This window comes from Pristis pectinata, chromosome 34 (genome assembly GCF_009764475.1).
Source record: "Pristis pectinata isolate sPriPec2 chromosome 34, sPriPec2.1.pri, whole genome shotgun sequence".
In the NCBI taxonomy this organism is placed as follows: domain Eukaryota; kingdom Metazoa; phylum Chordata; class Chondrichthyes; order Rhinopristiformes; family Pristidae; genus Pristis; species Pristis pectinata.
Window position 1 is genome coordinate 13,842,317 of NC_067438.1, and position 13,190 is coordinate 13,855,506.

At 46.4% G+C, this 13,190-nt stretch overlaps 1 protein-coding gene across 2 annotated transcripts in view; it reads right to left on the reverse strand.

Moving 5' to 3' along the window:
- The window catches only part of LOC127585941 (zinc-binding protein A33-like), a 30,077-nt gene that overhangs the window by 16,544 nt on the left and 343 nt on the right, over positions 1–13,190 (reverse strand). The window contains exons 1-4 of one of the 2 annotated variants that reach the window (XM_052043696.1): positions 13,031–13,175; positions 7,619–8,072; positions 4,217–4,312; positions 378–611 (exon numbers count right to left, since the gene is read on the reverse strand). In XM_052043696.1, coding sequence (XP_051899656.1) covers positions 378–611; positions 4,217–4,312; positions 7,619–8,032 — 744 coding nt within the window. In that variant the 5' untranslated portion in view covers positions 8,033–8,072; positions 13,031–13,175. Of the gene's footprint in view, positions 1–377; positions 612–4,216; positions 4,313–7,618; positions 8,073–13,030; positions 13,176–13,190 lie in introns of those variants that run through there. The other variant, XM_052043697.1, reaches the window with a different exon arrangement.

The window sequence follows — 13,190 nt, forward strand, 5'->3', positions numbered from 1 at the left end:
AGCACAGAGCTTGTGGGCAGAGACAAGGACCACATCTGCAGTGCTGCACTGTCGGAGATGTCAGCCTTTGGAATGAGACATCTCTCTGAGGCAGACGTGCAAAACCCCAAGGCAAGACTGTGTCACAGTCAATGTTCATCAACTGGCCCTTATGCTGCTGTGAACAAATTGGTTGCTGTGTTCCCGATATACCCAGTTTAATAAAATGAACTTCTTTCTGAAAATGTGCACCAGGGGATATCTCAAGACCAAGAAAAGCAACATTTTGGTGCAAGCTCTTTTATCAACCAGCAGAAATCGGCTCAGAGACATACTAAACAAAGAACTACAGAGATGAAGCCCACCGCATGCCGGGTGGGCTGCCTGCTACCTCTTACCTGAAGCAGCTCCTGGGGCTCCCCAAAGCTCAACTGCACCTGAATATCCTGGATGGTTTGCTCGATCTCGGAGGCTCCCTGGCAGACCTTCGCCAGGTCCTCTTGCAAGGGCTGAATGGTCTTGCACACCTCATCGTCGATTTTCGCCTCCAGTTCCCGCTTCTTCGCATCCAGGAACTGGTAGATGCCGGCCAGATCGGCTTCAACCTGTTCCTTTAGCAACTGGCCCTTCTCCTGCAAAGAAATAGCAACCTCAATACACTTCACTGTGACCAAGCTTCAGCGCCATTCTCACCAAGCTATAGAAGACTACAGACAGGCACGGTAGTGTAGCGGTTAGCGTAACGCTTTACAGCACCAGTGACCTGGGTTCAATTCCGGCCACTGCCTGTAAGGAGGTTGTACGTTCTCCCCATGTCTGTGTGGATTTCCTCTGGGTGCTCCGGTTTCCTCCCACATTCCAAAGACGTATGGGTTAGGAAGTTGTGGGCATGCTATGTTGGTGCCGGAAGCATGGCGACGCTTGCGGGCTGCCTCCAGAACACTACGCAAAAGATGCATTTCACTGTGTGTACATGTGACTAATAAAGATATCTTATCTTATCTAAATGGGGGTAAATGGGACTAGTATACACAAGTATAATGGTCAGCATGGACTTGATGGGCCAAAGGGCCTGCTTCTGCACTGTATGGCTCTGTGACTAAGACCTCCCCCTTCCCCCTCACTGAAATAACAGAAGACATAAATGCAGGAGTCGCCCATTCAGTCCCTTGTCACTGCTCCGCCTCTCAACAGTATCCTGGCTGATCAATCCCCATGACACTTCCCTGCGCTGATGCATTTTCCTCAAATCCATCAATACCTAAAAACCTATCCACCTCTTTTTCTTGAAAATATGACTGAGCTTCCCCAACGCTCTTGGGTACCAAATTCCAAAGATTCACAGTGCTCAGGCTGAAGAAATTTCACCATGCATTCCCTCACCCGCACCTCCTCTATTTCCTGCACTTCTACTCTTACCCTGCCTCTCCCCAGGCAGAACAAGTTCCCTTGGTCCTTCCCTTCACACAACCAGCCTCCTGTTTCTGACACCTCTCTCCCCTTTCTTGATCCCTCTGTCTCCATCTCAGGTGACAGACTATCAATGGACATTAACTGCAGACCCACTGACTCTCACAACTACCTGGACTACACTCCTCCCACCCTGTCTGTCGTATAGACGCAATTCTGTTCGTTCAGTTTCTCTGTCTCTGCCGCATCTGTTCTCGAGTTGAGGCCTTCCACTCCAGGACATCTGAGATGTCCACCTTTTTCAGGAAAACAGGGCGTCCCTCTGGCCCAACCATGTGGACGCCATGGCCAAGAAAGTTCACCAGCACCTCTACTTCCTCAGGAGGCTAAAGAAATTTGGCACGTCCCCTTTAACACTTACCAACTTTCATCGATGCACCACAGAAAGCATCCTATCTGGCTTAACTATGGCTTGTTATGGCAACTGCTCTGCCCAGGACTGCAAGAAATTGCAGAGAGTTGTGGACACAGCCCAGCAAATCACGGAAACCAGCCTCCCCTCCATGGACTCTGTCTATAGCTCTCGCTGCCTTAGTGAAGCAGCCAGCATAATCAAAGACCCCACCCACCCGAGTCATTCTCTCTTCTCTCCTCTCCCATCAGGCAGAAGACACAGGAGCTTGAGGGCATGTACCACCAGGCTGAAGGACAGCTTCTATCCCACAGTGATAAGACTATTGAATGGTTTCCCTGTACGATGAGATGGACTCTGACCTCACAATCTACCTTGTTATGACCTTGCACCTTATTGTCTACCTGCACTGCACTTCCCTGTAGCTGTGACACTTTACTCTGTCCTCTGTTATTGTTTTTACCCTGTACTACCTCAATGCACTGTGTAATGAATTAATCTGTAGAAACGGTATGCAAGACAAGTTTGTCACTGTACCTTGGCACAAGTGACACTACCAATACCCTCACCCGTATCTTCTCTATTTCCCACACTTATCCCATCTCTCTCCAGACAGAAAAGGGATAGAGTTCCCTTGGACCTTGTCTTTCAGCCCACCAGCCTACTTTTCGGGTAGCCTGCTCCCCTGTGACCATTTTCTCTCTCCTCCTGATCTACCCAGTTCCTCCTGTCCCCACCCATCATCTTGTGTCTCTCCCCTCCTCTAACCATCTGTCCAGTGCCCACTCCTCCCACTGGTTCCCCTTCCTCCCCCCCCCCCCCCACTGTCCCCACCTGCCCAGCCCACCTCCCTTATTTGGTTCCATGCTCCACCTTCCTTTCCTATCAGTCAACATCACTTGCAGCCCTTTAATGCCTCCATCCTCCATCCATCTATCACCCCTCAGCCTCCTATTGGTATTGGTTTATTATTGTCACTTGTACCGAGGTACAGTGAAAAGCTTGTCTTGCAAACCGATCGTACAGGTCAATTCATTACACAGTGCAGTTACATTGAGTTAGTACAGAGTGCATTGATGTAGTACAGGTAAAAACAGTAACAGTACAGAGTAAAGTGTCCTTCACTGTTTCCACTCTTTCCTCCTCCATCTGCTTATCAGCCTTCCTCACCTATCGCTTGCCAGCTCTAGCCCCAGCCTTTCCCCTCACCTCTTCATACTGGCTATGGCCCCTCTTATCTTTTAATCCAGATGAAAGGGCTCGACTCCAAACTTTGACTGTCCATTTCCCTCCACAGACGGCATGGCCCAGATGGTGGGGATCTTTACTGATGGATGTTGCCTTCTTGAGGCAGCCCTTCCTGCAGATACCACCGGATGTGGGGAGGGATGTGCCTGTGATATATCAGGCCAAGCTTTTTACTCTCTGCAGCTTCTTACATTCCTGAACATTCAAATTGCTGAACCAGACCATGATGCAACCAGTTAAGATACTTTCAACAGTGCATCTGTAGAAGTTTGTCAGTGTTAAGTGACATACCAAACCTTCTCAGCCTCCAAAAAAAGTAAGACGCTGGCTCGTCTTCCTTGTGATTGCATCTTTGTGCTGGGCCCAGGACAGCTCATCCAATATTTTAACGCCCAGGAATTTAAAGCTGCTGACTCCCTCCACTGCCAATCCCCCAATGTAGACTGGTAAATGTTCCAGGTCATGCCATCTTCTTGCAGCTGCCATCAGACAGGAGGTACAGAAGTCTGAAGACTCACACCAACAAGTTCAAGAACAGCTACTTCCCTACAACCATTCGGTTCTTGAACCAACTGGAACAACCCTAATCACTGCAGTATAGCAACACTATGACCACTTTGATCACTTTGCACTAAAGTGCACTTCTTTGTTCTAATTGTGTTCTTTCTTGTAAAAATTGTGTATAATTTATGCTTAATTTATTTTTTTTCTTGTGAATGCTGCTTATCTGATGCTATGTGCCTGTGACGCTGCTGCTAGTGAATTTTTCCTTGCGACTGTGGATACTTGCACTGTACATATGACAATAAACTTGACTTTGACTTTTAGATGCTGCCTGGCTCACCAACATCCTCCAGCAGTTTGTTTTTTGCTCCAGATTCCAGCATCTGCAGTCTCTTGTGTCTCCATATTTCTCCATGTGTCTGACCTGACTGGCCAACTCTTAATTTTGAGACTGTGACCCCTGGTTCGAGACATCTAAGGCAGGGGAAACATGAAACATCAATCCCATCAAACCCAGTGAGAATTTTGTACATTTCACTAAGATCAGCTCTCGTTTCTCTAAATTCAGGGGTGTATAGGACACTCAGAAAGTAATGCACAAACCTTCTATACCCAGGGAGCCAAGGGATACAACACCACGTGGTATAAGGGACTGATTCTCACCTTGATTTTGCAAATCTTTGCTTCTTGTTGACTTTGACTTTGACCTGCTTGCTCCCTCTGGACCTGGAGGAAATCTTTGGATTTTTCCAATATTTCCTGGAGAAATGATGTACTGTTTCAGTTCAGGCACTGACAGATTACTGAGCAGAAGAAGCAAGTCAGTACAATGTAACATCAACACTGAAATCATCACAAATACATAGCAGGCAAGAGCATGTCAATGAGTCAGAAAGTCAATTAAAGTTTTTAGGTTATAATCTTCAGACACAGTTGGACACAATTTCACCAGATAAACTGTAAGCACAGGATGTGGGCAATCGAGTTCTTCTCATTCTTTCTTTTGGAGGTAACTCGCACTGCTCTTCAACCCCAGATGTCCAAGAACACAAGAAAATAGTAGTAGGCCACTCTGCCCCTCAAGTCTGTTCCACCATTCAATATGATCATGGTTGATTCATGGCCTCAACATCGATGCCAGTTCCCCCTACCCATTAATTGCTCAATGTTTGAAACATTTATCCATCTTCACTTTCAATATATCTAACAATCTGGCTTCCACTACTCTATGGGGCAGAGAATTCAAGAGGTTCATCACTCTCTGAGAAGAAATTTCTATGCACCTCAGTTTTAAATGACTGGCCACTTTATTTTGTAGCTGTGACTCCTTGTTCACCCTGCCCCTCACACCCACCCTGCATATCCATACCCTTTTTCCTGTATTTCCTCCCTGCTTAGTACAGCCACATTGTTCCCGTTATCTCCATCTTTCCCTGGAATGTCCACCCCTGCCACATATCCAAATCCTGCTCACACCCGATCTGTATCCTTGACCATTTGCCCCCAACAACCAATAACTCTCACAACATCTGTCCTCTATATCCCTGCTTTGGTTATCAACCCAACTCCAACTGGTGGAGTTGTGGGTAGTGAAGAAGGTTGTCAAAGGATACTGACTGCCCTAGCCCTAGGCTATCAGGGTGATGCTTATCCGAACATCCTTGGCTGTCCTGATTCTCACTGATATGAGATGACAGTCTTGCAACAAAAGCAAAGTAAACTTGCGAAGGTAAGTCCTCAGCATAGTCCAGCTCCTGAAAAGGAGCGGCCCACGTCCTCTTCAGGTAGGGTGCTCAGATGCTAGATCCCACCCCGGATACCGACTGGATCCAACCTGAGCCATACAGGGAGACCCAGGGAACACATTGGGACTGCCCTGATCTTCTTGGCCAAGTCCAGATCTTGGTTTATACACAGTATTTTACTGGAGGGTACACTCATATCACAATAACGTGGCATGTAGTAACTCTGAGGAGGGGTCTGCCATTGCACAATAGTTGGGTACAGTACTGGTGGGGTCAGGTGTGTCACTGTATAACACTGGGGCACAATACCAGTGGTGGCAGGTATGTCACTGTATAACACTGGGGCACAGTACTGGTGAGAACGGGTCTGTCACTGTATAACACTGTGGTATAGTACTGGTGGAGACAGATTTGTCACTGTATAACACGGGGGTACAGTACTGGTGGATACAGGTCTGTTTCTGTGTAATACACTGGGCTACAACACTGGTGGGGATGTGTCTGTGTAATACACTGGGGTACAGTACTGGTGGGGACTGATCTGTCTCTGTATAACACTGGGGTACAGTACAGGTGGGGATGAATCTGTCTCTGTATAACACTGTGGTACAGTACTGGCGGGGACAGATCTGTCTCTGTATAATACTGGGGTATAGTACTGGTGTGGACAGATTCTTCATTGCAGAACATGGCGACAGAGTACTGCTGGGGATGGGTGTGTAACTGTAGAGCACTCTGTCACTGTACTGGTGGAGATGAATCCATTACTATAGAACATCTTCCTGCCCCTGTAGAGCCCTTCTCTACTTCTGTCTATCATGCTCCCTTTGCCCTTGCAGATCTCTCCCCTTCCTGCTGCTCCGTAACATCTGTGTCTTCTGTATATATGTCTCTTTCACTCCACCTTAGTGCCCCCAGAACTATATATACCCTCTTTCCTTCCAATTCCTGAATAGGATTAATTAGGATTGGAGAATTCGGAGCAAGATTAGGCCACCCAGCCCCTCCATCCAACCATTCACGATAATGGTTGATCTACCTCAGCTCCATTTTCCTGCACTCCGCCCAATATCCTTCAATCCCCTTAATATTCATAAATCTATTGAACTCTTTGAATGAACTCATTAACTCAGCCTCTTCACTGAAAAATTGTCTCTTGCTTTCTGTTCAAAAAGACCTAACACTTTCAGCCAGAGGAAACAATCTCCCCACATCCCTCCATCAAGCCCTGTTTGTAATTTTGTAACTTTCAATGAGAACTGAACAATACAGGCCTTGTCTGCTCGATCTTTTCTCTGGTGGCAACCCTGTCAATCCTGGAATCAGTCAGTGAATCTCTCCTGCACTCCCTCTGCGGCAATATATCCCTTCTCAGATCAGGAGACTAAAACTGCATTGAGTACTGTGGTCGTGTTCTCACCAATGCCCGACAACAACTGCAGTAAGGCATCTTTATTCTTGTACTCTCCCATTGAAGTTATTGTGCCCAGATATCATTAAGTTGGAAAGAATGCTGAGAAGATTTATGAGAATCTTGCCAGGACTTGAGGGCCAGAGTTACAGGAAGAGGTTGGACAGGCTAGGTCTTTATTCCTTGGAGGGTGGGAGACTGAGTGGTGACATAATAGATGTATAAAAAAATCATGAGGGGCATAGGTAGAGTGAATTCACACAGTCTTTTTCCCAGGGAAAGGGGATAAAAAACAGAGGGCATAGGTTTAAGGAGAGAGGGGAAAGATTTAAAAGGGACCCGAGGGGAAACTTCTTCACCCAGAGGGTGGTGTGTATATGGAATGAGCTGCAAGAGAATATAGTTGAAGCAGGGACAATAATGACATTTAAGAAACATTTGGATAAGTACATGAATAGGAAGGATTTAGAGGGATAGGGGCTAAACATGGGCAAATGGGACTGGCTTAGGTGGAGACCTTGGTCGGCATGGACACGTTGGACTGAAGGGCCTGCTTCCGTGCTGCATTATTCTATGACTGTAGAAGCCCAAATACATTTGCCCTCCTAACTACTGCCAGCTCCTGTAACCCATGATCGCCTTGGTCCCTTCCAACATCAATATTTATCACTGTTTAAAAACTATCTGCTTTTCTACTTCGGATAATGTTACATTTATCCCATCTGACACATCTTTGCTCAATCACAGCTGGAAGATGGGCTATAAAGGTGGAACGTTATCCTCTCAAAGCTTCTTCAGATCCTGCTCAAAACCTCACCTCTTCCGACCACTTGCTTATTCCAATGCCTCCAGTTTACTTCCTTCCTATCCACCGGCCCCCACTCCTTGCAATAAACACAACCCACTTACTTTGTACATGACCGAAGCCTCCTCGATGGGGATGATGCTGTGGCCTCGGTGCTCACTAGAGCACGAGCAAACCACGCAGATGACACACTGGCACTCCAGGCAGAAGAGCTTGTGCCTCTCCTCATGGCGCTGGCAGTAGAAGGCAGGCTGACCCTGGCGGGGCTCCAGCTTCAGCTCCCTCACGCCCTCCACGATGTTGGCCAGCATGCGGTTGGGTTTCAGCCTCCTCTCCTTGAACACCTCCCTGCACTCCGGGCAGGAGTAGAAGGCTTCGCCCCGCTCCCAGCTCCGCGAGATGCACAGCCGGCAGAAGTTGTGATCGCACTCCAGGGCGACCGGCTCTTGGAAGAAGTCCAAGCAGATGGAGCAGGTCACCTCGCTGAAGAGTCTACCGAGGGGCGGAACAGCAGCCATTCTCCAAGGACTGGTCTTCTCTGCTATCAGCCTCAAAAATCTGCATATATAAAGTATATAAACATCCTCGTTTAATGTCCTTTTGCATTGTTTCATTTGTGAGGAGGTGAGACGTGATGAGGTGAGGTTCTACACTCACGACTGCATGGCCAGATTGTGCTCTAACTCGGTCTACAAGTTTGCAGATGACACCATCGTAGGGGGCCGAATTTCAAATAACGATGAGTTGGAGTACAGGAAGGAGGGAGAGAGCCCAGTGGCATGGTGTCATGACAACAACCTTTCCCTCAATGTCAGCAAAACTAAAGAGCTGGTCATCGACCACAGGAAATGGGCAGTGCACACACTCCTGTTTAAATCAATGGCACTGAGCTCAAGAGGGTTGAGAGCTTCGAGTTCCTCGGATTGAACATCACCAAAGCCTATCCTGGTCCAACCATGAAGATGCTATGACTAAGAAAGCGCATCAGTGCCTCTACTTCCTCAGGAGGCTAAAGAAATTTGGCCCCTTTGACCCTCACCAATTTTTATAGATGCACCATAGAAAGCATCCTATCTGGATGCAGCATGGCTTGGTATGCCAACTGCTCTGCCTAAGACTGCAAGAAACTGCAGAGAGTTGTGGACACAGCTCAGCACATCACGGAAACCAGCCTCCCCTCCATGGACTCTGTCTACACTTCTCGCCGCCTTGGTAAAGCAGCCAGCATAATCAAAAACCCCACCCACATTGGACCTTCTCTCTTTTGCACCCTCCCATCAGCCAGAAGATACAAAAGCCTGAAAGCATGGACCACCAGGCTCAAGGACAGCTTCCATCCCATTGTCATAAAACTACTGAATGGTCCCCTAGTACAATAAGATGGACTCCTGACCTCACAACCTACCTCAATCTACCGGTCCAAAAACTGGGAAGGAGGGAAAGAAAATTGGTTTTAATTTGTAGAGAAGGAGGGGAGGGACGGATATTACAGAGGGAATATCTTTGATAGTGTGACAGCAAATGGGTTAACATAGTGTGTAACACGTAACCCAGCCATCCATACATAACACTGGTCTTTGCAGGATCTTTCTGCGTACAAACTGCTGTTGTCTGTCTTACTTTACAATAACTTTAAAGAGTCTCACAGGTATTTTTTGAAAACTGCAATACAAATGCAATTTTTTCTTTTAGAATTCCTACTTTCTTAGAAGTTTAAGGCGATTTGGCATGTCATCAGACACTCTGACAAACTTCCACAGATGTGCAGTGGAAAGCATTCTGACTGGTTACATCACAGCCTGGTGTGGAAACTGCAATGCACTGGAATGCAAGAGGCTACAGGGAGCGGTGGGACTCAGCCAGTTCCATCACGGGTACAGCTCTCCCCACCATCGAGGACACGTCTCAGGAAGGCGGCATCCATTATTAAGGAACCCCACCATCTGTGCCATGCCTTCTTCCCATTGCTGCTACTGGGCAGGAGGTGCAGAAGCCTGAAGACTCACACCACAGGGTTCAACAACAACCTCTTCCCTACCACCATCAGGTTCTTGAACCGACCTGGAAAATCCCAATTCTACCTCAAAATATATTTCCTTCAACTTACACTTATGTCATTATGTTTATTTATCCTGTTGCGCAAATTATGTTTAATTTATTATTAATTTACATTTGTCAAGTTTGTAATGTACTGTGCTGATGCTGCAAAACAGCTAATTTTCACGGCATTTATACTCTGGGTATGGTATGCCCATGACAATAAACTTGATGCTGGAATCTGGAGCAGAAACAAAATGCTGGAGGGACTCCGCAGGTCAGGCAGCATCTGTGGAGGGAAATGGATAGTCGATGTTTTGGGTCAATCCCTTCACCTGGTCTTTAGAAAGGGCAACTGGGCCCACTTCTTCTTTGCTGGAGCAATGTAATCCATTATCCTGTCCTCTGCTTTCAATGGAATTCCAATTCCCACAAACTTCAAGCCTCAAACTTCCCCTGTGGTGCAATACTCTCTGTTCCAACAACCTTCAAGTCAATTAATTTCCACTCCATTTTCCTACCAACAATTTTTAATTGTTATGCAAATTCTGCACATGAAAGAAATCAGAAATACAGAAAATGCTGGAAATATTCAGCAGATCAGGCAGCATATTCAACAGTACAGTTCAGGAACAGGTCCTTCAGCCCACAATGTTGGTGCTGAGCATGATGCCAAATTGAACTAGTGCCCATCCATGTCCCTCCATTCCCTGTGTAGCCATGAGCCTTGAATGCCATTTTTGGTATCTGCTTCCACCACCACCTCTGGCAGTGTGTTCCGGGCACCCACCACTCGCTGTGCAGTTATAAGACTATTGAACGTTTCCCTGGTACAATAAGATGGACTCTTGACCTCACAATCTACCTCACTCTGACCTTGCAACTTATTGTCTACCTGCATTCCACGTTTGCTGTAGCTGTGACACGTTATTCTGCATTCTGTATTGTTTTACCTCGTACTGCAGACACGGTAGTGTAGCGGTTAGCGTAACGCTATTACAGCACCAGCAACCAGGGTTCAATTCCGGCCACTGTCTGTCAGGAGCGTGTACGTTCTCCGCATGTCTGCATGGGTTTCCTCCCACATTCCGGAGACGTAGGAAGTTGTGGGCATGCTATGTTGGTGCCGGAAGTGTGGCGATACTTGCGGGCTGCCCCCAGAACACTCTACGCAAAAGATGTATTTCACTATGTGTTTCGATGTACGTGTGACGAATAGAGATCTTATCTTACTGCCGCAATGCACTGTGTAATGAATTGATCTGTATGAATGGTAAGTGAGACAAGTTTTTCACCGTACCTTGGTACAGGTGACAATAATAAACCAATTCCAATTTGCCCTGCACATTCCCTTTAAAATTTTCCCGTCCTCACCTTATCACTACATTCTTTGGTATTTGACATTTCTACCCTGTGAAACATATTCTGGCTGCCTACCCTATCTATGCCTCTCATAATTTTACAAACTTCTATCAGGGCTCTCCTCAGCCACTGATGCTGCAGAGAAAACAACCCAACTTTGTCCCACCTCTCCTTATATCTAATGCCCTCTACTCCAGGCAGCACCCTGGTAAACTTCTGCTGAACTCTCTCCAAAGCCTCCACATCCTTCCCTTAATGGGGTGACCAGAACTGCACGCAAGACTCAAAGTGCGGCCTAACCAAAGACTCAAAGTGCGGCCTAACCAAAGTTTTGGACAACTGCAACATGACTTCCTGACTCTTACACTCTATGCCTCTGACGATGAAGGCAAGTGTGCCGTACACTTTCTTTACCAGTTTATCTACTTGTGTATGTTGGTAATGAAAACCAGGATTAATGTTACAGATCAGTGACCTTTCATCAGAATGGGAAAACCCAGAAATCAAATATTATTTTTACTTGCTGATCAAGGCGGTGGTGTGGGGGGGGGGGGGGGTGGTCAACAATGTCTGTGATTGAAGTAATTGCCTAATCTTTTAATTATCTGTCCCACTCTGACGACTCACGTTTTTCCAACAATGCTCAATATAAACTTGAGGAACTGCACCTCATCCTTCAACTTGGCATATTTCACTCCTCAGGACTTAATAGGTTAATTTTTTTAAAAAATTTTAAATTTACAGCATGGTAACAGGCCCTTCCAGCCGAATGAGTCCACGCCGCCCATTTTAAACCCATATTAACCTACTCATACATCTTTAGAATGTGGGAGGAAACCGGAGCACCCGGAGGAAACCCACACAGACACAGGATAACGTACGTTAAATTCAGGAAGTTCAGATAACCAGCCTTTCCAGTTCATATTGGAGCTGATCACTTCAGGTCATCTACCTGAGACATTACTCCCTCCACAGATGTTGCCTCGCCAGCTGAAGTTTTCCGGCATTTCCTGTTTTTATTCTATTTTCAATTTTAAATTGATGTGTCGTCAATGACAGAAGATGTGTAAGAGGCTAAGCAAACTTTAAAAAACTGCGAGAATTTCTGTCACGTTTTCTGTCTTCATTATTAGTTTCGCACTCAAGATACTTAACATATTAGTTAACATTACGTAAAACTACATTCGCCTTATTGCAGCAAAAGAAACCTGGGGATCCTGGAAATCAAAAACAGTGATAGCAAATGCTGGAAACACTCAGCAGGTCAAGCAGCATTCGTGGAGAAATATGTAAAGGGGACGTTTCAAAGATCAAGAATCCTTCGACTGAACGGCGAGGCTGGCTTAAGGGGTCTGTTGGTTTCCTCGTAGTTGTGTTCCACAGAAGTGGAAAAGTGAGAACCAGGCATGTTTCAGGTGGCAGAGAGAGAGGGAAGGCGGAGAGAATGCAGAGAAAGCTTGTGATAGGGTACAGGCCAACGTTGTCAGGTAACAATTAATTTAAAAACTGGCATTTGGATACATAAGAGAAACATGCAATAGACTGAAACAGAACAGGAGCCATATGTATAGAGAGAAGACGTGCTTAGACTATGGTCTGTTCCATTATCAAACACACTGAATTCTCATGAAGGGCACTGAATCGTTTAATATGTCTTTGCCTCTGTCCAGACGTGCTGTCCTTGGCATTTATATTTTTGTTTACAGTGGAATTCAGTATCAGTGAGAGTCAGGGAATTTCAAAACACAGGCTTGATTTCCTGTTGTGGTTGCTTCCCGGGCCTCTAAACACTCCTTTGCCGCCTGCGACTCTGAGTTACTATTTAAAGCGCCATTTTTCGCAAGGTCATTTAAAAAAAGTTACTCAGGCCTTCGATTTATTTCGACCTAACCCCCAGAGTAATTTTGCATGTAGCTTGACTGCAAAAACACGACTTTTATGCATGAGTAAAACTTCCGGGGCACAGCAAAACATTGCAAATAAATTACTGTTTCTTCCCGTAAGTTGCAAACTGCTCGGGCATGCATTTACTTCAGTACAACTGGTTCCTTCTCATAACTTGCAAGTTCCAGCTTTGGACCCCGCTCTCACCCGACAAGTGTTGGCTGGCGCATTACCTGACTGGGAATAGTGAGCCGATTTGCAGCTGTTTCAAAATCACTCCTGACGTTGCCTTTACTTATAACACACTCTCCCTGGCCGCCACAGTTTCCCGTCCCTCCCGCTCCGTGGAAGGAGACGGATTTGCTCCCGGACCTGAATACTGCACCACCAATC